General features: G+C 42.9%; 1 protein-coding gene across 2 annotated transcripts in view; it reads right to left on the minus strand.

Moving 5' to 3' along the window:
* RIMS2 (regulating synaptic membrane exocytosis 2) overlaps window positions 1-22,588 on the minus strand; it is a 1,922,267-nt gene that overhangs the window by 1,719,327 nt on the left and 180,352 nt on the right. For both annotated transcript variants that reach the window (XM_085605119.1, XM_085605120.1), the window contains exons 2-3: window positions 20,322-20,354; window positions 19,829-19,915 (exon numbers count right to left, since the gene is read on the minus strand). In XM_085605119.1, coding sequence (XP_085461245.1) covers window positions 19,829-19,915; window positions 20,322-20,354 — 120 coding nt within the window. The remainder of the gene's footprint in view (window positions 1-19,828; window positions 19,916-20,321; window positions 20,355-22,588) is intronic.

Below are 22,588 nucleotides of genomic sequence, written 5' to 3' on the forward strand. Positions count from 1 at the left end.
ATTCGGCCCTTAGGGGCCAGCATTGGGTAACTCCAGGGGCAGTGACAGCCGGTCTGTAGGCTGTTGCGGTGCGGGGGCCAGGAGAGTCACTCTTTCCAGTAGGCCTGTGGCCACCCTCACACGGGCATGCGCATTAGGGCGCAAGTATGTAGAACTGCCGCCCTCGTTATGGAGTTTAAGGCTCAGGGCGTAGGGGGGGCCCGGGGGAAAGTATCCGTCCGATAAGCTGTACCCCCTATGTTAGCCTCCTCCAGTGGAATAGTACCGTTTAACAAGCTCTGGGGCTGCCCGTCATTGACCTTGCCGTAGGCTCTAGAGGGGACATGCAGAAAGTAAAGTATATACATTGTTAGTACGTTAGGAACTGATTTGTATTAGAACATGTTAAGGTTATCCAAGTGACATCATGTATCTATCAATGTATTTGGACTTTCTGCGTAAAAGAAAAAATTGTAAATTAATGATTAATGTTTTGTTTGTAATAAATACGGCCAGGGGGTTACTCCCCTTAATCCAAAAACTGTGTAGTTTGTAATAATTGCAATTTGGGAGGGAGGGAGCCCCACCAATCAAGCCAAGAGATACTTGGGGTGCATCGTAGAAAAGGGGGACTTAGGCGGTACCAGGCCATATGGACCAGGCAAGCGCTGGCTAGCGGGAGCCGCCACAATGGCGGTCCCGCCAGTCCCCCACAAAGTAGGGGGGGTCGCGCGCCACTGGATGACGTGGCCCTACCCGCCCCCTACCTGCATCCAATCAGGCATCGGCGAGGCGTGAACCGGAAGCACTTCTAGTGCTTCCGGTTCATGCATTTGCCAAACGGGGGGCAGGCCGGTTTAGAGCAGTCACTTGTTTCCTCCCGCTGCACCCAGTCGGTACCCGGGCCACCAGCGGGCCCCGTAAATTTGTTTTCCCACCCACCATCCCCTAGGGCAGGCAGTTTGGAACAGGCATTTAGTGTGTTTTGTGTTTTGAAACGAGGTTATATAGTGTGTGATGTAAAATAATGTTAAGTATTTATGAGGTATTTACTTTACAGCTGAATTTTGACAATCTGTGTAATGTAGATTTCAGTGCAATGACATGTATTGTGTACATAGTGTCTTGAAAAACCTGTTAATGTAGCATGGCATAACGGTCTACTAGGTGAGTTGGAAAGAATTGTTGTATTTTAGTAGTGTGTCCCTGGTCAGGCGGTAAGGTCAAGATTGGTAAGCCCAGTATTCGGCCCTAAGGGGCCAGCATCGGGTAACTGCAGGGGCAGTGACAGCCGGTCTGTAGGCTGTTGCGGTGCCGGGGCCAGGAGAGTCACTCTTTCCAGTAGGCCTGTGGCCACCCTCACATGCGCATGCGCATTAGGGCGCGAGTATGTAGAACTGCCGCCCTTGTTATGTAGTTTAAGGCTCAGGGCGTAGGGGGGGCCTGGGGGAAAGTATCCGTCCGATAAGCTGTACCCCCTATGTTAGCCTCCTCCAGTGGAGTAGTACCGTTTAACAAGCTCTGGGGCTGCCCGTCATTGACCTTGCCGTAGACTCTAGAGGGGACATGCAGAAAGTAAAGTATATACATTGTTAGTACGTTAGGAACTGATTTGTATTAGAACATGTTAAGGTTATCCAAGTGACATCATGTATCTATCAATGTATTTGGACTTTCTGCGTAAAGAAAAAATTGTAAATTAATAATTAATGTTTTGTTTGTGATAAATACGGACAGGGGATCACTCCCCTTAATCAAAAAACGGTGTAGTTTGTAATAATTGCAATTTGGGAGGGAGGGAGCCCCCCCATCCAGCCAAGAGATACTTGGGGTGCATCGTAGAAAAGGGTGACTTAGGCGGTACCAGGCCATATAGACAGAAACACAATGAAGGTAAAGGGATTCAAAATCAATTTCTGAGAAGTAGAACGTGTTATGTACAGGAGCCTTGAAGTAAAAGAAATATATAATTATTTACTTTTTCAAATGACAAAGGGCACTCGAAATCTCACAAAGAATGAGCCAGAAAAGAGAAGGGTAGCTCCTGATCCAACCTGGAAAAACTGTACTAGATAGCTGGATATTGTTAATGTTGAGGGCATGGAAGCTCCGGCATCTGGAAGGAAACGTGCGCACGTGGGCTTTTCAAAATTCCTGACGTTTGCAACCATACAAGTTTCAGGATCAGTTGTGAAGGAGGAGTTTTGCTGCAACATAACAAATTAGCTACATTTTATACAAACATAACAAAAAGTAAGAGGTAAGCTTCCAAACACATGGCTGTACAGTGTCTGTGCTCTCACGTGTTCAGTGCTACCCCGTCCGGATCTCACTCTCTAGCCTAATGCTTGTAAATCAGGAGAGTTTCATTTTACCTCTCTTTGATTCCTGTACCAGGCCATAATGCCTTCTGTGGCACCACCCTCATCCATTTCGCAGGTATTCATTCCTACACCAGTATTCCTCCCTTCCTGCAGATTACAGGTGTTCATTTTAGATCGTCTTTCTCTGTCCCTTAATTCTCAGTGGGTTCCTATGAGGCAATCCTAGATTTTGTTTCTGGTGACACCCTTGAGGACGACTTAAAGTTATTTTCCACATCGTTCACTTATCCTCCTTCCCCAGGATAAAAAAAAGTTGATGGATCGCATGACAAATTATCTTTAGATGAGGGTTTATATTTCTATCAAGTCACCATGTCATGAGGTATGATATTTCAAAGATGACAGAACAAAGAAATCTTCCCCCCAACTAGGAAGAATAATGGACAGACGCAGATTGGCTTCTTAGATTAAATATGGGAGTGTTCTTGGGACACAGAAAAGAAGAACCAGGTTTAAAATCAAATGTTTTTTTTCCAGGTTAAGTTTTTTTTATTTGGAAGACTGTCTAACCCTGCAAACCACACATAGCTCGATTTTCAGCGGGCAAACACCAAGAAGGATTAATGTTAGTGGTAAAGACCAACTTTCAGGGGTAAGAGTGCAATTATTCCTTGAATGCAAACCCATCCAGTAGAAGATACTCCTCCAATTCCAGCATCTGCCTCGAGTCATGTAAAATCGAATGTTGTCATGCTGAGCTTAGAAATATTTCTGTAAAAGCTTACCATCCTCTTAATACAAAACAATGTGATTGGACAGGACAGGTAAAACGATTATTGGTGAACAATCAGACACCCGTTGCAAGCCTTCACCTGGCTTCAGACGTATTACAGGGGTACAGGTGCACAATATATCTATCTTTCTAAGACACTACTATGTAATCTAGAGGGTGCTCGGACTATGCAGATGGCAGGATCTTTTGGGGTTTTAAACTTGAGGCCCAGGAATTTAGAAATTAAGTACATACCCTCGATTTATTGTAGACTTTGAAAAAGTCCAAGATGGCTTAAATTATTTCAGTAGTTTATTTCCCTCGGAGGAATAAATATGCTCTCATTGGTAGTATTTGGAATGGGTCTCAGAAGCGGTTTATATTGCATGTGTCACAGTATGGAGGAAAGATCTATAGGTAAGGAAAAGCCCTGCCGAGTACCACGCATCAGGCGTTAGACTAACGCATTTCAGTGTGGTGGTCTGCATCACCGCACTGAAATGCAATGTAACGCATATAGCGCCTCCTAAGCGGCCCGGAGAGCTGGCAGCTACACTATAGTGACTGAAAGCGGGAGGGGCAGTACGGACTGTGCGCTGCACCGGGCACGCTTGGGGGCTGGCTGAGCTCTAGCCGCTACTGCAACATTGTAACTGACATGTCATGATTAGGATTCAATCACTGGGTGGCATTCTGATACATTTCACTGATATCAGGAGCCATTAGTCAGTGCCCAATGGCTACTACAAAGACAGTGTAGTCAGCCAGTGAGGTCAAGCATGAGTTTGTTAGACTCACAGTAATAGGTGGGTGGGTCCTGCTGCCCCGGGCGTGAGCGGGAGGCAGTTGAATCCGAAATAAATTTTTGCCTGCTCAGCTAGCTGCAATGTATTGCAGCTCACTGCGCTCGGTAGTGAATGATCCCGCGAAGCCAACCTGATCCAACTGGCTGCTTACTGAACAACGGACAGGTGGCTGCCGGAGTGGTTCGCAACTGCCCAGAACACATCTGCCTGACTGTGCAGCTGGCTAGCTAACTAAGTGAGCCTCAATCATGCCCGGTGTCCAGAGCTGCAGCGCGCATTGTACCGAGTCAGGTTGTGGTGGCTGGCCACCACCAGGCAAGCTCTCGCCGCCCCTTGACACTGCAAAAGTAAGTGCCCAGCCTAGCCCCTGAGGTATCATTCCAAAGCTGGCAGTCCTAATAAAAATGTGCTTGCAATCGCTGCACGCATACACAACATATAAAGATACCTGCACACACAGACATGCAGATCAGCCTCGTACAGACAACACAGGCACACACACCTTTCTCTGTTTTACAGAATCGTTGGCATGTAATTAAACATTTAGTGTTTGCTGGCCTAACACAAACTCTAGTAATGCCACCAAAGTGGTGTGCAGTGCCAAGACACGAATATACAGCAACACATACTACACACTGAGACGACCTCTCCAGGGCAGGACATGCATCTTTGACTGCAAAATGTATTCGGAGACTATTTTTAATTCTAACGCATCATGTGAGCAATACAGGAGGCAGTCAGAGGAAGGTGACTTTTCTAGAAAGACAAACTTAAGTTTATAATGCATGTTCATTCCAAGTGTACATCTCTGTGTTTTCAAAGCCAGCACCAGCCACGTGTCTGCAGTGCAGACAGTGCGGCTTTTATTATTACACAATAACGTGCACTAGACTTACTTTATGACTAAAGATGAACAATAGTTTGTCTATAACTACAATCCCCCCTCCTAAGCCGGAGACAATGTTGATGAGAGATGCGTTCAGATACATCGCTGTGTCTCTGCAGCCATGGTTGTATGTGAGACCCTCCTCTCCTTCATTAGGGTGTAAGCCAACGCTGTGGTGCCAGCCTGTCGGGTCCGACCTGCTGTCCAACTTAACTTCAACGCCGAGCCGGAGCGTCACTATGTCAGCAGAGGCTCTACCTCTAGGACAGGCTGCGCTGGCTGGTGTGATCTGGTGGCAATGCGGGGCTGGGCAGGTAGCGGCATGCAGACTGCTCAACCTAATGATTATTATTAGTCTGCTAAACTAGTCTTTTTTAAATATAAAGTCTGGCTGTGGCCTATGTGTGCCTCAGCCACTGACTCGGAGGTTTGCACAATGCCCAGTGCTTACATCCAGTAAGTATTATCTTTCGTATTTAACTGCGCGTGTCTGCATATGTGCACTGAACTTTAATGAAGGACTGACTCTGAAAGACTTGTTTAATGTGTAATATCATGGTTACACATTTGTTTAACGGTACGATCCGGTTACAAGGGCACTAGGTTAGTGCTCTTCCATTTCTGGTGCTTTTCAGCAGTTTTAAGATCTTCTTAGAATTTCTCGTTGCTTAAAGGGGTGTAATTTGATATTTATGTTTCCCTTGTCTTCATTGCTTGATTTTGCTTGCGAGAAAGTGTCACTCATAGTCATTAAAATGTCACTTATATTTACACTGAAATGATCAAAATGTCACACATAGCAATCTGTGAAACCTTGGCTACTATGAGGGAGCACCTCACCTCCAGAACGAGGGGATCCTGGACAACAAGCTTAAATAGATATTTTTTATGACATAAATGATCCATTTGGTCCTTATTAGCCATCAGGTGTTTGAGAGAATAGGAGTTTACAATCAACTCAAAAGTTTTCGAAAATACCATAGGTCACAACATACGAGACCATTTCTCTAAAAGAACTATGAAAAAGACTTATTACGGAATTGAAACACTTATGTCTTGAGCACAGTCGACATCTTCACCTCAACTGCTACGGCAATATTAAACACAACTTTTTCCTCTAAGGAGGGAGCAATTTAGCTAAAGTCTACATGTTTTTGTCAAATGGTGTGTAAGCTCTCCCATTTTCAGAGCTGAATTCAAATGAATTCCTAGTAATTACCTTTTTATTCCACACTCCATTTGAGTCACCCATTGTCATGCGTGTCAACGCTTCCTCTAGGCTTTTTTTATTGGTTAACTTGATGCAATGAGACAATTAGTCTTAGCACTGTTAAGTGATTTTCAATGCTAGCCAATTTTGGTTCCACTATCGGTTTTGAATTAGACAATGATGTTTATTTGTTTCGGAGGGTCACAGATTGAAAAGAAAATGTATGCATCAGTGGCATAAGTGAATATATGGTTATTGATCAAAGAGAGAGTGAACTGCACTGGTGAAAGGAGTGTTGGTGCTCCGAGTAGCGATCCGAAACCCTCAACCAGTAATTGCAAAGGTGGTGTACGTGATCACCACTATGGATTTTTTATTGGGTGGCATCATCATTGGATTTCGCACCTGGGTACTCGCTTCCCCAGGGGAGTGCCGCCTCAATCTGTGGGAGGGTCCTGGTGGGATCTGTGCATAAAGTGTATAAAATTACCTCATATACCCTAAAATGTAAAGTTTAATTAAGATAAAAAGTATAGGGGTAAGAATAAAAAGTAAGGTGGTGATGTTGTATGGTTGTGCTAATTGCCCTTAGTACCACCTTGGCAATTACTGGTTGAGGGTTTTGGGTCGATACTCAGAGCCCCCACACTCCACTCACCAGTGCAGTTCACTCTTTTTGATTAATAACGATTTGCCTAAGAAAGCTGAGTGAACCGTCCCCTAGCTTCTACCTCACCCTCTTTTATTCCTTGATGTACATAGGTTTGTGTGTATGTATCATGATCTGTATACCGTAATCCTAGTTAAAATGTCATGGCGCTCTGGGCAGTAGGCAGAAAAGATACAATGCAGAGGAGATGGGAGATGTTAGAAATTGGATTTCTGGTTGGCTAAGGCTTGCGCCTAAGCCAGGCAGAAACCACCACTCTAGTCAGGGCAAGGGAGTTACTCGCTAAAGATAACCCCTGCCACTTGGTAGCTTGGCATGAGCAGTCAGGCTTATCCCAGAGGCAATGTTTAAAGTGTTTGCGCAACACACACACACAGCAGCAACACACTAGGCACACCACAAAAGGAACTCCACACAAGGTTATATAAAAATTTGCCTTTTTATTATCATAAACACATTAGAAACATAATCACACATTTACACTGCGCCAACTGGCATGGACAATATTTCACAGGGGATTATATACAGGACCAGGCCAATCGGGCCACAGTCAGAACCATCAGAAAGTAGGTAATAAACATAAAACACAACCAGTAACTACTGGTACAATAAGGACTTCAGCATTATCACATTAGGCATAAATCACATTGGCCCAAACCTTATTAGCATAAACACATTACGCACTAGGCCTCACCAGCATAAACACATTATGCATAAACATCCTAAACATAAACACATTATGTCATAGGCACCACATTAGTGCATAGAACTGACCCCCTGGCCAACTGGCCTTTCGCTGGGACTCCAGTGCCCTCTGTCCAGAATGTCAGGGCTGGGCTGCCAATGCAGCAGAATTACCGGTGCGCAATTGCGCTGGCACCACTGTGCCTCTTAGCAATGGACTGGCCTAAACGGTGCAGATGCTGCCAATTGCGGTGCAGCTGTGCAGATCACTGTGGCCACTGACACTCACTGTGCCCTTTGTTTACAAAAGAAAAATGCCCCCAAGTCTCACTCCGGGACTTCTGAAAAGGATCTGGCCCAACGGTGGCGCAGTTGTGACCAGCCACTGAAGGTACTCTCTCATCTCTCCCTCTCAGGGACTCTAATGCAGGAATGCCCACAACATTGCAGCTGCCCACTGTCAAGTGGGGCAGCTTAGGGAAATGCCTTGGCACTATGGTGCCCTATGGAACCCTCGATCGGTCCCAACAACACTGGCATAACGGAACCCGTTGAAGCCCCCCTCTGGGGCTCGGTTACTCACAATCACTCCTGCCGGTGCCCTCGATTTGCATCCAAAAATGCAATAAAGAGCCCCAACTCACCGGAGCTCCCTTGCGGACTCCACTCCTCTTGCGCCGGTCCTCACCCTTCGCCCGGTCCCCCTTCCTGGGATGAGGACTTGGACATAGAGCCTGCATGGATCTGTAATGCAATCGGCAGGGGGAAGGCACAGGCAACGTGCCTCGTTGGGTCCACCTGCACCAGGCCGTCTCCTCACTTCCTGGAGTGCACGGAGGCGGGGTAGTCTCCCGCTGTCCGGCACAACTCTGCCTCGGGCGTGGTGACGTGATGGCCGTCATGATCAAAGGGCGCCAAAACCAAGGCAGGTGAGAGCTTACCTAGAAGGTGGGAGTGGAGTTCGGTCCACGGAATGAATCCAGAGGCCGTGGAGACGTTATGAATTAGTCCTGGCTGCCACGGTCGTGTGCGGTCTAGTCTGGCCATCGCGTCACCACGCCCGAGCCCCATATCTCTAATGTATGCCTCCCCACCCCCAGGAACCCTCCCTGGGACCCGTGCAGCGGATCGGGGACCCGACCCTGCCAACTACAGCCTTCATGACCCAGGTGAGCAATTAGCGACTCGGAGCCAGACGCCACGCTTCTTGCCTTCCCTCGAGGCCTCCGCCAGCCTTAATTCGGTTTTTCCCCCCCTCAAGTTCCCTCACCACGACGTGCGCAGTGGATCGGGACTCCGACCCTGCCGCCCTCCTTCCTCTCCGCCACCACGGCGCATACTACCTGAGTCCACCTCTTTCCAGCGCGTTTTCTGTCACACTTCGCCACCCCTCCTCCCGGAACTCTTCCCCTAACCCCCTCCCCCTCTTCTTCTCCAGGAGCATTGATTCCACTAGCAGATGCCACCCAACGTTGCCCCGGACGTGTGATACCTCCGCACACTGACGAACCTTCTTCCTTTTCGTGTGAGTCATGTCTGCTGTCTTACCCCCTCTCTCCGAGTCATTCCCCTCGCACTCTTCCTGACCATCCTCCCCTCACCCCAGGATTGCACGCAGCCACCACTCACCCCGGCTATACCTTTGCACGCTACCACCATCCACATTGATCCTTGACGTACCAGTGGACTTACTGGCCAGCATCTCCTTGTCATTGTACAGGTAGGCTACGCTCCTCCCGCTTCACTCCCCTCCTTGCACCTGCGCTACTTACCCCTCCCCGTTCACTCCCTCAACTTTCCCTTTCCTTTTTATACAGCACCCCAACAAATCTGGCAACCCAGTCCTGAAGATGATCCTGACTAAATAGGATCGAAACACCGTTGACCAACAATACAGTGCAACAGGCGCATACACAACCTTGGTTCATATAAAGTTATATACCTTCCAATCATTGATGAGAACGAATTCTATTGAACCATTGATTCTTGTAGATATATATTTTTCGTCACCTTGCGTCTTTCGCTGTGTTTTTCCACTTGTCACTTGCGCCGCCACACATTTCATCACGAGCACAACGTGCACAAAGTTCCCTTGGGTTGCCTTCGTAATTTATGCCCACAGTGCTGCTATAACTGTTCTGTATAAACTTTAAATTTAAATATATGATGCCATGAGCACTTTTTAAATAATATTGGGAGTCTCCCCTTTTTGCTTCTGCCTTGTAATGATGTGTACATACACTTGTATCTTCCTTCCTAATTGAATCCGTTGAAACTTCTAAAAGTGGCATTTCTAAAATAGTTATAATAAAAATGCACACACCATTGCACAGCATTTATTATCACTTTTCCAAATATACCAAACTTGACCACGCTGCTCCTCTCATAACAGGAATTACCACTGAAACACTTATTAGGGAATCCCCAATGCATTCCTATGGGAGGGCAGCCCCACAGTAGAGAGAAACCAAAATGGCTGTTTGTCACTACCAGGACATGTCACACACTTAAGGTACATGTCCTATCTTTTACCTACAATGCACCCTGCCCATAGGGCTCGCTAGGGCCTACCTTAGGGGTGAATGACATTTAGTAAAAGGGGGGTCATGGACATGGCACACACTTTAGGTGCCACGTCACAGCGACAGGAACACTGCGCGCACAGGCCCTGCAATGGCAGAGGCCTGAGATAGGTTTGAAAAGCTACTTTGGTGGGTGGCGCAATCAGCGCTGCAAGCCCACCAGTAGCATTTAATTTACCAGCCCTGGGTATATGAGATACCACTTTACAAGGGATTGACAGGTACATTAAATAGGCCAAACAGGTGTAGACCAATCTTACCATATTTAACACAGAGAGCACACACACTTTACACTGGACAGCAGTGCTAAAGTGCCCAGAGTCCTAAAACCACCAACCTCATGTCAGAAAAAAGGCTAGGAGAAAGGCAAACAGTTTAAGGATGACCCTGCAAAAAGGGCCAAGTCCAACAGGAGAAGTGAGGATAAGCACTAGAAGATGAATTACAGAATGGGATAATGCAGAGAAAAAGAGGAAATGTGCGACAGTACAGCTTGGAATGGCAGGCGGTGACAGAAAGACGCAGATACAGATGATTTAGGACAAGGTACTTTAGTATGCAAGGTTTTATGCTATTTCAAATCCCATACTGGATTCCAGGGAGGCCCACTTACATTTTTCAGGGAAGTAACAAAGAGGTGCATGCCTTCTTCCCTTTGTCATACATCATTGAGACTTGATGTCACTTTGACTTCTTGCCCCTACTCCATCATTTGGGCTATAGACCTCGAAAGTTGTCGATCCCCACAATTGCAGGCATCATTGGATCTAGTGTGAGTCCCCACAACTCCTAAAACGTCACCTTATCAGCACAGGACGGTAACTGTTTTCAACTGTTTCTTTGTGTACCATTGTTTCTCTTACTCTTGAATAACTCACTCACTACCACCTAAAAGCGCTATGAGGTGGGACCACAGCAGGGCTTTGTAAAGCCCCTACACAAATAGAGATTAAAAAATAACTATACTGTGATCCTTGTCACCAACAGGTTTACGGTTCAAGAAATTAACCACTCCGAGCTTAATTTCAACCTCGGAAGTAATCCTGACTTGGCTGGTAAAAAGATTTACAGACTGATTCCGGACTACAAGAAATGGGGGCACAATATACTCATATTGTTTCCTATGTGGATTTCACCAGGATAACTCTTGGGAAATGTGTGAATGAAAAACATCCTGCAAATCAGAAAAACGTGTGTGGAAATCTCAGAATAGTGTGAGAATACCATACCAGAAATTACTGCACCCAATGATATTGAGATTTCAATCTGAAAATGGTAAGATCGCTTGAGGAATGCTACAAATCTCTTACTGATGGCCTAAATATTTACGTACATGGTTAAGGAAATAGGATGTACCTTTTAAGGGATCAATTTCAAATCAGAACCTTTACATTCTGAATGCAACTGCGGAAAATCATCGTTTTTTTTATTTTTTATAAAATAAAGCAGAACAAGCCAAAACAATCCTTAAATCATTAAGGCATCAGCATTTCACAAAAACAGAAATAAATTGCAAAAATCACATTGCGACAATTTTGCCATTCACTTCAACTGGTTTCTAAATTCGATTGAGCCTTCGCCTATTATCCCCACTCGCCAATATCGATAGCACTATGCTACACAATGTCATGAAGCTATTCAACCAATATGGGGCCTATGCGGTTTCCTCGGCCAATAAGCACTTAGTAATTCAGTCTTGCAATGATTGCCGTAAAAAGAACACCTTCATGTTCAGCTCCCATATCCTTTTACTTCCCCATCAGAATTCATGTAATTGACGGAGTAATTTGAATGCCTGTAAATACGTTGAACGCTATCAATATACATCATGCCGAAATTCCACCAGTGCCGAGCACTGGGCAAACATATGGACATTATCAGCCAAACCCACCCCCACCCCCACCCCCGGCTACACTGAAAGCAGAAAGAATCCTGCCGACATCCCGAGCATTTCATTTTTTGGGTTTGTAGCACAAATCGTTAATGGTTTTAGAATGTTTTCAAATTAGCGGTATTCACACAGTAATTCCATTTTGTGCTTCTGTTAAAGTCAGCCAGCCTCTGTCATAATCTCCCCCAGCTGTTCTGTCCCTCTGTTTGCCGAATATTTTATCACATCTTTCCTCTGGGTTCTGTACATCAAATATACATTTTTAATTGTAATCACTTTTCTATCACATGTAATGAATTCCGGTGCAGGCAGGATCCGTTTCCAGACCCACACCACGAGAGAGTCCACCCTAGAAAATCATGCGTTTACAAATATGTATGGACACCAACAATATTCTGCTTGTAGCTTTCCAACGTAAAGATTGCAAGGCTGAATTCTGCAAGTCTACGCTCCTATAACCCCTAAAGGTCACGCACGGGTAAATTGGAATGATCCCAGAGTGACATATACCGGGAGAGTTTGGGGCATTAAACAGCTGAAGCCAAGTCAAAACTTCAATAAAAAGGTCCCCAATGACTTAACCTGGTCAGTACCATTCATATGTAGCCGTGCACAAAGATCTCCATTTCTCAAGGCCTTTTAAGCAAGCTAATGTACCACCATCGCTGTCTCGTAAAGACCATTTCAGAGCCCACCCACCCCAAGTGATTGAGAATTTAGGATGGCAGCAAGTGATAGAGCACTGGCTCTCCAGAAACAGAGGACTTCAGGCAGGACTGTCATTTTAATGATGGAAGTGATCAGTTTTGTATATTTATCTAAATACAACTGGAATTCTGCTTTATCTTGGTCAGTGTATAAGATGTGAACATTCATATTACCATTTATTTGGTTCTATGTGCTAGGCTTCAGAAACGGAATGCAAGTAATATGATGTGTGTTCAAGGTGCCCGTCCAAATATCCATTGAGTTTACTTTGACAGAACAGTACTCTTCACCTGAGTACAGTCATGTACTGTATGAAACATTCCTTAATCAAACATGCATTCAAAAACCTAATCAAACATATGCATCGAAAAAATGCATTCAATGACAAAACAACACCGTTCACAGCTCTTTATTTTTATTAAGCACAGAGAAAAATTTTAAACAACAAGTAAGTAATTTGCAGCAAACCAGAAGTAAATACTATGCTTGGGGAAAATTTGCATAATTACTTTTGCGAAAATATTGAATTTGCCAAAAATGTAATGAAAGTATATAATGCACGAAATGATAGTCTGGCCCCTTGTGACATTTTTTAACACTAACTGCATGCTCATCCATTCTGGAGTGAAGGATGCATTTTGCGCTAAAAATAGTGCAAAATTGTGCGCAAAGCAATCAGATGCTTGTGTTTGTTTCCATTCACTGTTTCCCCACCATGCTTCAGTAACAGGATTTTCCCTCGAATGAAATCTCAATTACACGTTGTGACGTAATGGAGTAATCTCAGGCATTTCGCATAACAAGTTTACCTCCCGGGCCTCATTTGTATTGCTGGCAAATTACATTTATTCCTACCATATTTTTCAAAGTCAGTTCAGGGTATGGTAATACATTTCATGCAGGCAACCAGTGCAAACTTTAAAAGCAGCAGTTTAAATGTCTGACCACATATGATCTGCGCCGGGATTAACATTAGGTCCATAAATACTTGATTCAGGAGGCACATCTCATTAAGAATCATGGAAGAATAGCTGTAGATGTTTAAAGACACTTCATATTAAATATTTTGCAAAGCACTGCCAGAAGTATTACGGGACTAGATTGCTCTCTATCGATGAGCCCACAGGTGGTAGGCTACAAAAGTGCCTGGCCAATAACTAATGATTTTATGAAAGCCTATGGCAATGTTTTAATGAACTTTTAGACAAATGAATTAATTGTGAGAGGGATGTGTGGGTTTTCATAAAATTGGCTCATACGGACTGGTCCTTAGAAGCAGGACTTAAAACTTTAAGACAACAAAATATAACATAGCCTACAGGCAGACATACACTTTAGCACGCATACACTTTAGTGAGTTGTAAGGGACATTTCTGAAGTCAATAATCCACTTCAGAAAAGATTGCTGCCTGAAAGACATACATCGTCAATAAGAAACTAACATGAATCACATTCTTCACTAGCACAGGTTTGATATTTCAGACTTCAGCCATTTGCCTTACTTAAGGCAGAAAACGTTCAGCCCGCCCAGGTTTTTCAGGCCGCATTGCCAAGCATGCTCTGACTTGTAGTTTCACTTCCCTTTCTAAAGCTTGGACTACAGTTCCCAGCATAAACTGCACTGTAGGCCAAAACAAGACACGCCATGTTGAAAGCCCACTTAGTGTGACATGCGGCCTCTATTGGTAGCCATGACTGAGACAGCAAGTGAGAAAGTGCCTCAAAAGATAGAGGTCAGAACTTTTTTTGTATTTAAAAAAAAAAAACTTTTAGCCATGCTGCACAGCAGCCACACTGCTGTACAACCTGGCTAAAATACATGAGAAAATCCAAAACATCTTACATAGGTGAGAGCTAATGGCCTCGCAAGTGCTGGTTTTCCTATTCGTGCTGCAAACCCCCTTCACCTTATAAAAGATTGAACTTATACCAATTTGGTGAAATCCATCTGCTCGGCTGCTAGTTTACATTCATTAAAAGAAAAACGCCTCTTTTTAATCTGTAACTTTTAACTCCGAGCATTAGCACCGAAGTGCTGCAGTCTCGGTTTAATTGAAATTCTCTCCATACCCTGTGACAAACTACAAGATTGCGTTCAAATGTAGTTATAGGCGCAGTTTTAAATGGCGAACTCTATCTAGAATCATTTCGAAAACAAAAGCAGTGGGTAACACACAGAAAAAAGTATTTCTAGGTAATACTCATCACTCGGGTACTTCACTAATAAGCACAGACACGTGTTTAATGATGTGTTTCAGATGTGAATGCATTGCCAGTAGTGTCACAATCTATGATAAATGCATTGTAAGCATATTAATGGCTAGTTAGTATTTGATTCCAGTGTCTGAATTAGAGGGAATCCCAGAGTCGTCGCAAGCCAGCCCGTTTCCAATAGCTCCCATTAAGGCAACAGACAGTGCACTGGGTCACCAACGTATCCTCATTTATGACACTCAATACTGCTAGCTTTATTTACATGTAAACGTTACGTGTGGCATTTTTTGAGTTGTTCTCTATTTGGACACTGTGTTGCAAAGGTTTTTCAATAATACTTATAAATGGGGTATGATTAATGGCGTCAGTTCCGTTCAGTTTAAAGATCTTTATTCGGCCGATCCGGTCATAAAAGACAGATAATACACCCATGAGAGTCCATCATTGTCAACAAAATTCCGCAAATACAAAATCATCAATAGATAAACATCTAAAAACAGCATAACTTTGAGTGTAGACTTGGCATTTTGTGAGTTGTTCTCTATTTGGACACTGTGTTGCAAAGGTTTTTCAATAATACATATAAATGGGGCATGATTAATGGTGTCATAATACATGAATGAAATACATTCTTAGGCATCACGTTTTTTGCTACTTCAAGAGCATTGTAAGTGATAAGGTGAATTACTGGCACTGGTCATTGAAATGTCCACAGAATTTAATTCCGTTAAAGAGAATGGTCCAAATCCTTACAGTAATAACAATTTGACTCTAAATTTTGGGAGAAATAATTTTCATTGGAGAAAGATTGTGCAGCAAAAAACATTGTATGTGATTACATGCCACTGCAGGTTCATTTAATGTTAAATAAAATAAATAATTTATTAAATAGCCCGCAGGTTAATTCACTTGGGCAGAGCTATTAAATTTGATCACAATGGTCTTTTTGATAAACATAATAAACCATTCTTAAATAAAACCATCCATTTCTAGCAAAGGCACAGAATGAAGGGAGATATGCCTCTCCCAAATTTACTGATCATTGGGTTCAGAGGTTTCTGCAAGAGACAACCACTGTATGAGTAAATTGTAAAAGGAAAGAAAGTGCATTCACTCCCATTCCCGCTTCCACTTCTATCATGCTTAAATTGATCTTGATTTACATTTTGCAAGCACTAGTGCAGACCCGTCCAGAAAGGCCAAAAGTGCTTTGTCTCTTCCTATGAAAATATGTTTAAAAGCTTACATATGGAATGCTAGCTACTGCATTTTTGATTATACTTTTAAAATATATTTGATTATGGTAATGCAATCCTCCAAGAAAGTTCATGTTGAGAAAGACTTGGTGCAGCCAGGCCTACTGCAAGCTCTTCATGAGTGAAACGAGAAAGACAGTTACCCCGCCCCAAATCTCTTAACTTTCATATCCCTTTGTTGCCCAATCTCATCCTCCACATCATTATGTGCTATTCATTACATCCCAATTTCAACGTCATCAACGGGAGAAGACAAATGTTAAAAAAGAGGTAATATTTAAGTTTCTTTCCTCTAAGAGATAGGGGGAATTTGTACACTCCGAGCCCTATTTTCTATTAGAAATAACATGGGCTTACTGCATGAACCTTAACGTAAAACTCCCATAGTATATTGTTTACATTTTTATGGTTGATGAGGTGGAATACCACTAAGATCAGAGCTCTGACACCACCGTAATCTGCTATCAAGTAAAGATCATCCATTATTGTAGCTATCGCTCACTCTTTACTAGGCACCGATTGAAAACATGCCTTGTGGTTGTCAAAGAAGTTTTGAGAGTCTATATATACCCATAATTGCCTTATCACCGTTTGTTCAAGATGCTTGGACAGGTATGGAAAGTTAGTAGAGTGGCGCTATACCTTGAGTTAGTGATTCAATAACTGCAGAGGTTGAAGGAAAGAAAACAAGAGAGGTAAGGACTACTTGCTTGAACATGTTGCAAAGCAAAAATCAAGGAGAGACCCAAATTGTTCTAGTCATTAATTAGTTAGCTTGTTTGTGTTTGTGAAGGCCATAGTACAAAATTATTAAACTGATTCTCATGCTCGCTGTTCTCTGGCTGTAGGGTCAGTGTCTAGAATATTGCCATTTCTGGTTACGTTTAAGTAATGTAACACATTTGTTGCACATGGTTTCTCAGACTCAGATGTAGTTTTTTAGTCATTTTTACAGAATTCTTTTCATGCAGATGCCACTGTGGCTAATCACTTATTTATTTTCTAAAAAGAGACCTATACTGCCTTCTCTCGTCTATCTTAGAGGAAGTAGTGACATTAGAGTAGATTTTCTACATGAAATGGTATTCATTGAAATGTCCATATTTCTACAAGATGTTTGCTATTTTGCTTAAATACCACATACAGGTGGAAATGTCCAAAACTGGTTGGTGGTATTTAAGCAGACAAACGTTTTACACAAGGAAAATGGAGTCAATTATTATCTCATTATAACATCCTGTAAGTATTCCTATTTTCATAAATTAGTTGGAACCAATCACTTTAATAAAATGTAATGCTGTAAAACTGTATGACTTACAATGTCAATGCTTTATAATTCACCTATTACGAACAAATTGAGGTAAAGAGAAAAGGCCTTTTAAGGTTTATGAACCAATAAACTGTCCAAATTGATAACATGAGTATTCATATATTAATGTTGTACACTCCTCTGTAGAAGAAATGTCTATGCCAAGACCACAACAAGGGTGGAACATAGAAATATCTTGCTTTAACAAATGATAACATCATCCCCACTGAAGTTCTTCTGGCCAGCACCACCTTCCCTGGATACAATAAGTTCTTCAAAACGCTGCGGAATAGCTGGCGGATGCCATTATTTTGTTAAGCTGGTTCTATCTTAGTTGATGTATTAGGGACTAAATTCAAAATGTTAGATCTGCCATCTCATACGAGGATACAAAAAAGTGATGGATGGAATGCTTGAATTAATCTCAGTCACTGGTAATTACTCAGGCCACATCCCAGTCCATCGCTATCTTGCACACCATGCTACCTCAGTTTGTGCCCAGCCATATTCAAATCAGTCTTTCCCCTGCTCCAATGGGACCAGTCCAGCCTGAAATGCCAGGCCAGGTCCTCTCTGAACCAGAACAAAAGCAACCTAGGACCATTTTTGCCCAAGTTTGTGCTCACCAGCCAGGTATAGCCTGGTCCCAGCGAACACAGTGTGCTCGGGACCCACCGCTGGATATACCTGTCACACTTAAGGTGACACACTAAATTATACAGGAAAGTAATGGATGGAAGGCTTGAATAAATCTCAGCCACTGGTAGTTACTCGGGGCTACATCCGAGTCCATCATTATTTTGCATACTATGCCACCTCAGTTTTCAAATTAGTCTTGACCCAGCTCTAATAGGACAGTCCAGCCTGAACTTCAGGCCAGGTCGTCATATGAGGAAGCAAGATGCAAAGGAGCTTCTTGACTCCCAGGAGAAGTCCTTACTGGAAAACAACTAGCAGGTTCTGACTTTTTTGAACAGTCAGCCCTCCCATCAAATTATCAAAAAATCCCAGATCAGTAATGCAGCACCAGACTCCCAATGAAAATTCATCTTGGACGCCATTGTACTTTAAATAGAGCATTATTTGGTAGGTACTATGGTAACAGAGATAGTCTCATTAAGTATACCTGTACATAAAATATGCGAACGTCAAATAAGAATCCAAGAAATGCCTGATAAATATTCAAATCTGTTTTAAATTCAATTGCGTATGTAAACTATTGTTACTGTTTTGCATGTCATTGATGACAACAATTATACAGCTATGAGATGGATGGCATGTTAGTAAAATCCTACTAATACATGAAATATCAAGAAAAAAAAGACAAACCTATCTGGATATTATGCAATGAATTCCTGGGCCTTTAGTTAACCTTTACATTCGGTGAGGTAAAAAGACGCCTTTTGGAGAGAAAGGACTTTTCTGCCTCACCAATCTGTGCAATGATCACATGAAGCAAAACATCCAAGATAGCACAGCAACATACACGGGCAAGATGAAGAGTTCAACATGGCGCATTCATGTCAAGCCTCATCCAGCCGCCCTCAAGCTGCGGTCCTCGTGTGCGGGCACAAGAAGGCAAGAAACAAAGCAGACAACTTATTTTGCTTTTTATGCAATAAAGCAAAATTGTGCAAATTGTCTGAGGAAATGTGTGTGGAGCGGAGGGTCATAGGTGTTGGTGCTGATGGTCTAGTGATGGATTTGGAAACGAATGTACGTCACCTTAACATTAAAGACGTGTTGGACCGCTAGTGTGTGTCACATATGCATAACATCTACGGCATGTAACACCTGTCTTCTATTTTAAATTCTTGCCAATACATTTTATTTCTGATTACAGAACGCTGCAATTTTGGAATCTGATTGCCAGCGATGTCTTCCCATCAGGATGTGGCTGAACATCTCATGTCCAACTTCTCTCCCTTTCATAGTAGGCAGTCAACCTGAAACGTGATTGGATCTCCATGAATCACGAAACTCAGGGACTAGGCAAAAGCATCAAGGCAGTCACGCCACATCATAAAGGGGGGACGTGGCCATGGGATTTCACAAGGTTATAGTGTTTTCAAACGAGAAATAAAGCTATGCTCGCTAATTCCATGCTGTTTTAGTCTAATATACAATGTAACCTGTTCTGAGCATTATGGGTGGTGGGGAGAGAAACATTATTACATATTCCATCAATGTCAGAAGTGGAACTCGAGGGGATCTAAATAGAAGACCCCAAACAGAAATCGGGTCTTCTGACTAACAAACCTGTTGTGCAAAGCCCTCTTCCTCTCATTTCTAACACAATTACTGTCGAATGCTACACAACTGTACTTTGTCTGGCTAGGATCCTGGCTCGGCAAGAAACATGAATACTCTTTGGCTTGACAGACTTATCTATGTGTGGTAACCAATGGGCCCTGAGTTTAAAGCAGCCTCGACTGCAGGGGATCTGCCAATCAGGAGCAGTTGCATTGAAACCTACTCCCTGGTATGTTTCCGAGCCATAGAGACAGCATTTCATCTACAAAGAGCATCTTACTTACGTCGGGGGCTCCTTTTCATTTGGTTGTTTTGGCTGTGGTTGAAGAACGTTATTTACCAGCTCAGTGATCCCACTAAAGGGAAGCCACCTGTTCAAACAAGCAAATATTGTGACTGTACAACCAGACAAATGACACTGTAGGCTAAATACTTTCTTACCCGACAAAGCAAGAGAAATACACAGGCAGAAAAGCTACAGCCAATGGGGATGTTAGCTGAAAGAACCAGTCAGCCAATAAGGATGTCAGAGGAACACATCTTACACTTAACTACATAGTCCACAAGCAGGCAGCAAGAAACCACATCCAGCGAACATGTGGATGAAGTAAGAAGCTGCAGCCAGCTGTCTTACAAGCCAATCAGGAAGCAGATGACAACACTAAACGCAGCCTCTCGAGTATTAGTGTTGGCTAATACCGTCAAAGTTGCAGAAAGCAGTACACAGCAAAGAGTAGGAAAGTTAAGCCTACTGCACGGTGAAGATGGTTTACTTACTGTGGCAGTTGTGGTTTTTGTTCTTCTTTGACCCTAAAAAGATAAGTTTGCACAGCTGAGTGCAATGTACCGCAAAACATAGATGCTACGTGCATTTCTATATGAAACTGGGCAAACGAAAAACATTGTGTTCTACATTAATACAACACATAGTACTTTATCGTAGATAGTTTTAAACTGACAGTGTGTTGCGTTTCTCATTGTTAGCAGTTAAGTATTATTTTACTCATATTTTAGTTCCATTCTTCAATCTTTCATCTAAAATAGAGTTCCCCAAAGTCTGCCCTGGAGGGCCGGATCCATGCCGGATTCTTAAGATAATTATATTATCTAAATAGGGATATGCTAAAAATCTGACATGGATCTGGCCCTCCAGGACCGACTTTGGAGAACCCTGATGTAGAATATAGCATTGATGCCATTACAATCCCGTAACTAGAACATGCCTCAGTTGTTACCCTTAGTAGATATGTATTTACATTCCATTCACAAACTAACCTAGAACGTATGGTTTTGCAAATGCATGTTTGGTTGGTTTCTGTTTGGACGCGGTACAGTGCTTTATGTCAACGTTTGGTGTCTGCTTGTTGATGCTTTGGAGTAAAAGGCTATGGAACAGAACAGTTGTTAAGCAATACGGGAAAAACTGGATGGTAAAGTGTCATTGTGCCTTACTCTTTTTACCCAGGTATGCACTATCTAACAGGACCTATGCATATCCTCAACCATTTCAAGAGCTGAAGCAAGGTCTGTTGAAAGTATCACTTTGGATTCATTAGCATCATCACAAAAGAGTAACAAAATTACACAATAAACAAGATCTCAATTCTGGACTAGACTGGCACGGACCTCAGATGTTTTCTGTTCAAGACCGGAAAACTTTATTCATTTTATACACTTATTGGTTTAATGAGTAAAACTTTCAGGACAAAAATTCAAGACCTTCCCGTTCAGTTTTGTAGTGCAAGGAAGCCTGGTGCAGACGTGTCTTAAAATTTGCCCTCTCCTGTATCCTTACCGGGGTCATAAGGTGACGCACTACTGGAGGGTCCACTGGCATGTGCCTTCACTGTGAGACATTCTGTCCTTGTCCAAGTCCTGGTCATATGGTATGAGGGGGTGCAAAATGCAGGTGGAAGAGTGCACTGGCTCTTTAAGCCCAGTCTTTTCATTGTACCCCACTTTTGAGAATATACCCGCAGTACTGGATATATGATGCTCTACTTGTCCGTACAAGAAGCCTGACATTGCATGCCATGCGTGGACATTGAGGTATCTACATTAGGCATCTGAGGCCATAGCTGGTATTCGGTGGGGTGTGGGGGAGTTTGTGGGGGCTGCACTCAGAATTTGGGGAGAGGGCTGCATTCAGCATTGGAAGCGATGGCTGGAAAATGATAATTAACATATGGGTGGTAACTAAGTTAGACCTATTTACTTTTGCAAGGTTTTTATTATTATTTTAAAATATTGTACTCGTAGGTTTTTGTCAACATTGTTGACCTAATTTTCTTTTATATCAGCATGGACGATAGTTAAGTGATGTCCCTTCATAAATTGTATTCAGGTCAAAGATCATTTGATGGTATTTCCTGTGATTTCACTGGAGGTCAAGGGGAGCGTGGTCCCACTTTTCCAGACTATTGCATTTTTGTTGAATTGACATCTATGCTCCTTCTGTTCATATGTACATATAGTTGCATTTTACATGCCGTTTGTCACTCCGAATACCTCTCTACTCTAAATTTCGTACTCACAATAACCAGGCAACTTCCTAAACAAACATAATCGTCCACCGATGTGAATAACCGCAATATTCAAAGCGAAGTACAAAATATGCACTCCGGATAAAGAAAAGAAATATCAGACACTTGAATGAATTCAAATAAAAACCGATAAGGTTTCCCCAATTACTTTCACACTGGTTGCAGTATTTAGATACAACAGAGTGTTATGCTGCATTTCATGGTTGCCACTGCAATATAAATACCGGCTGCAGAACACAATTTGGTTTTATAGTTTTGAGGTTTTATATAGTGCAAACTCGACCTGAAGGTTTAATATAACGCTTTACATGAGACACAGTTACATAACACAAGGACACATTCATTTCTGGTAGGCATGGGGAGATTAAGCAATTTGGTCCGAATCACAGGATGTTGAGCTAACGCAAAGACTGGAGCCTGGTTCCCCAACTACAAAATTGGCAGCTCTGGCCGTTACGCCATAACCTCCTCTCTCCCCAAGTTTAATGATACATCAGTTCA

Source organism: Triturus cristatus, chromosome 5_1, assembly GCF_964204655.1.
Source record: "Triturus cristatus chromosome 5_1, aTriCri1.1, whole genome shotgun sequence".
Taxonomy (NCBI): domain Eukaryota; kingdom Metazoa; phylum Chordata; class Amphibia; order Caudata; family Salamandridae; genus Triturus; species Triturus cristatus.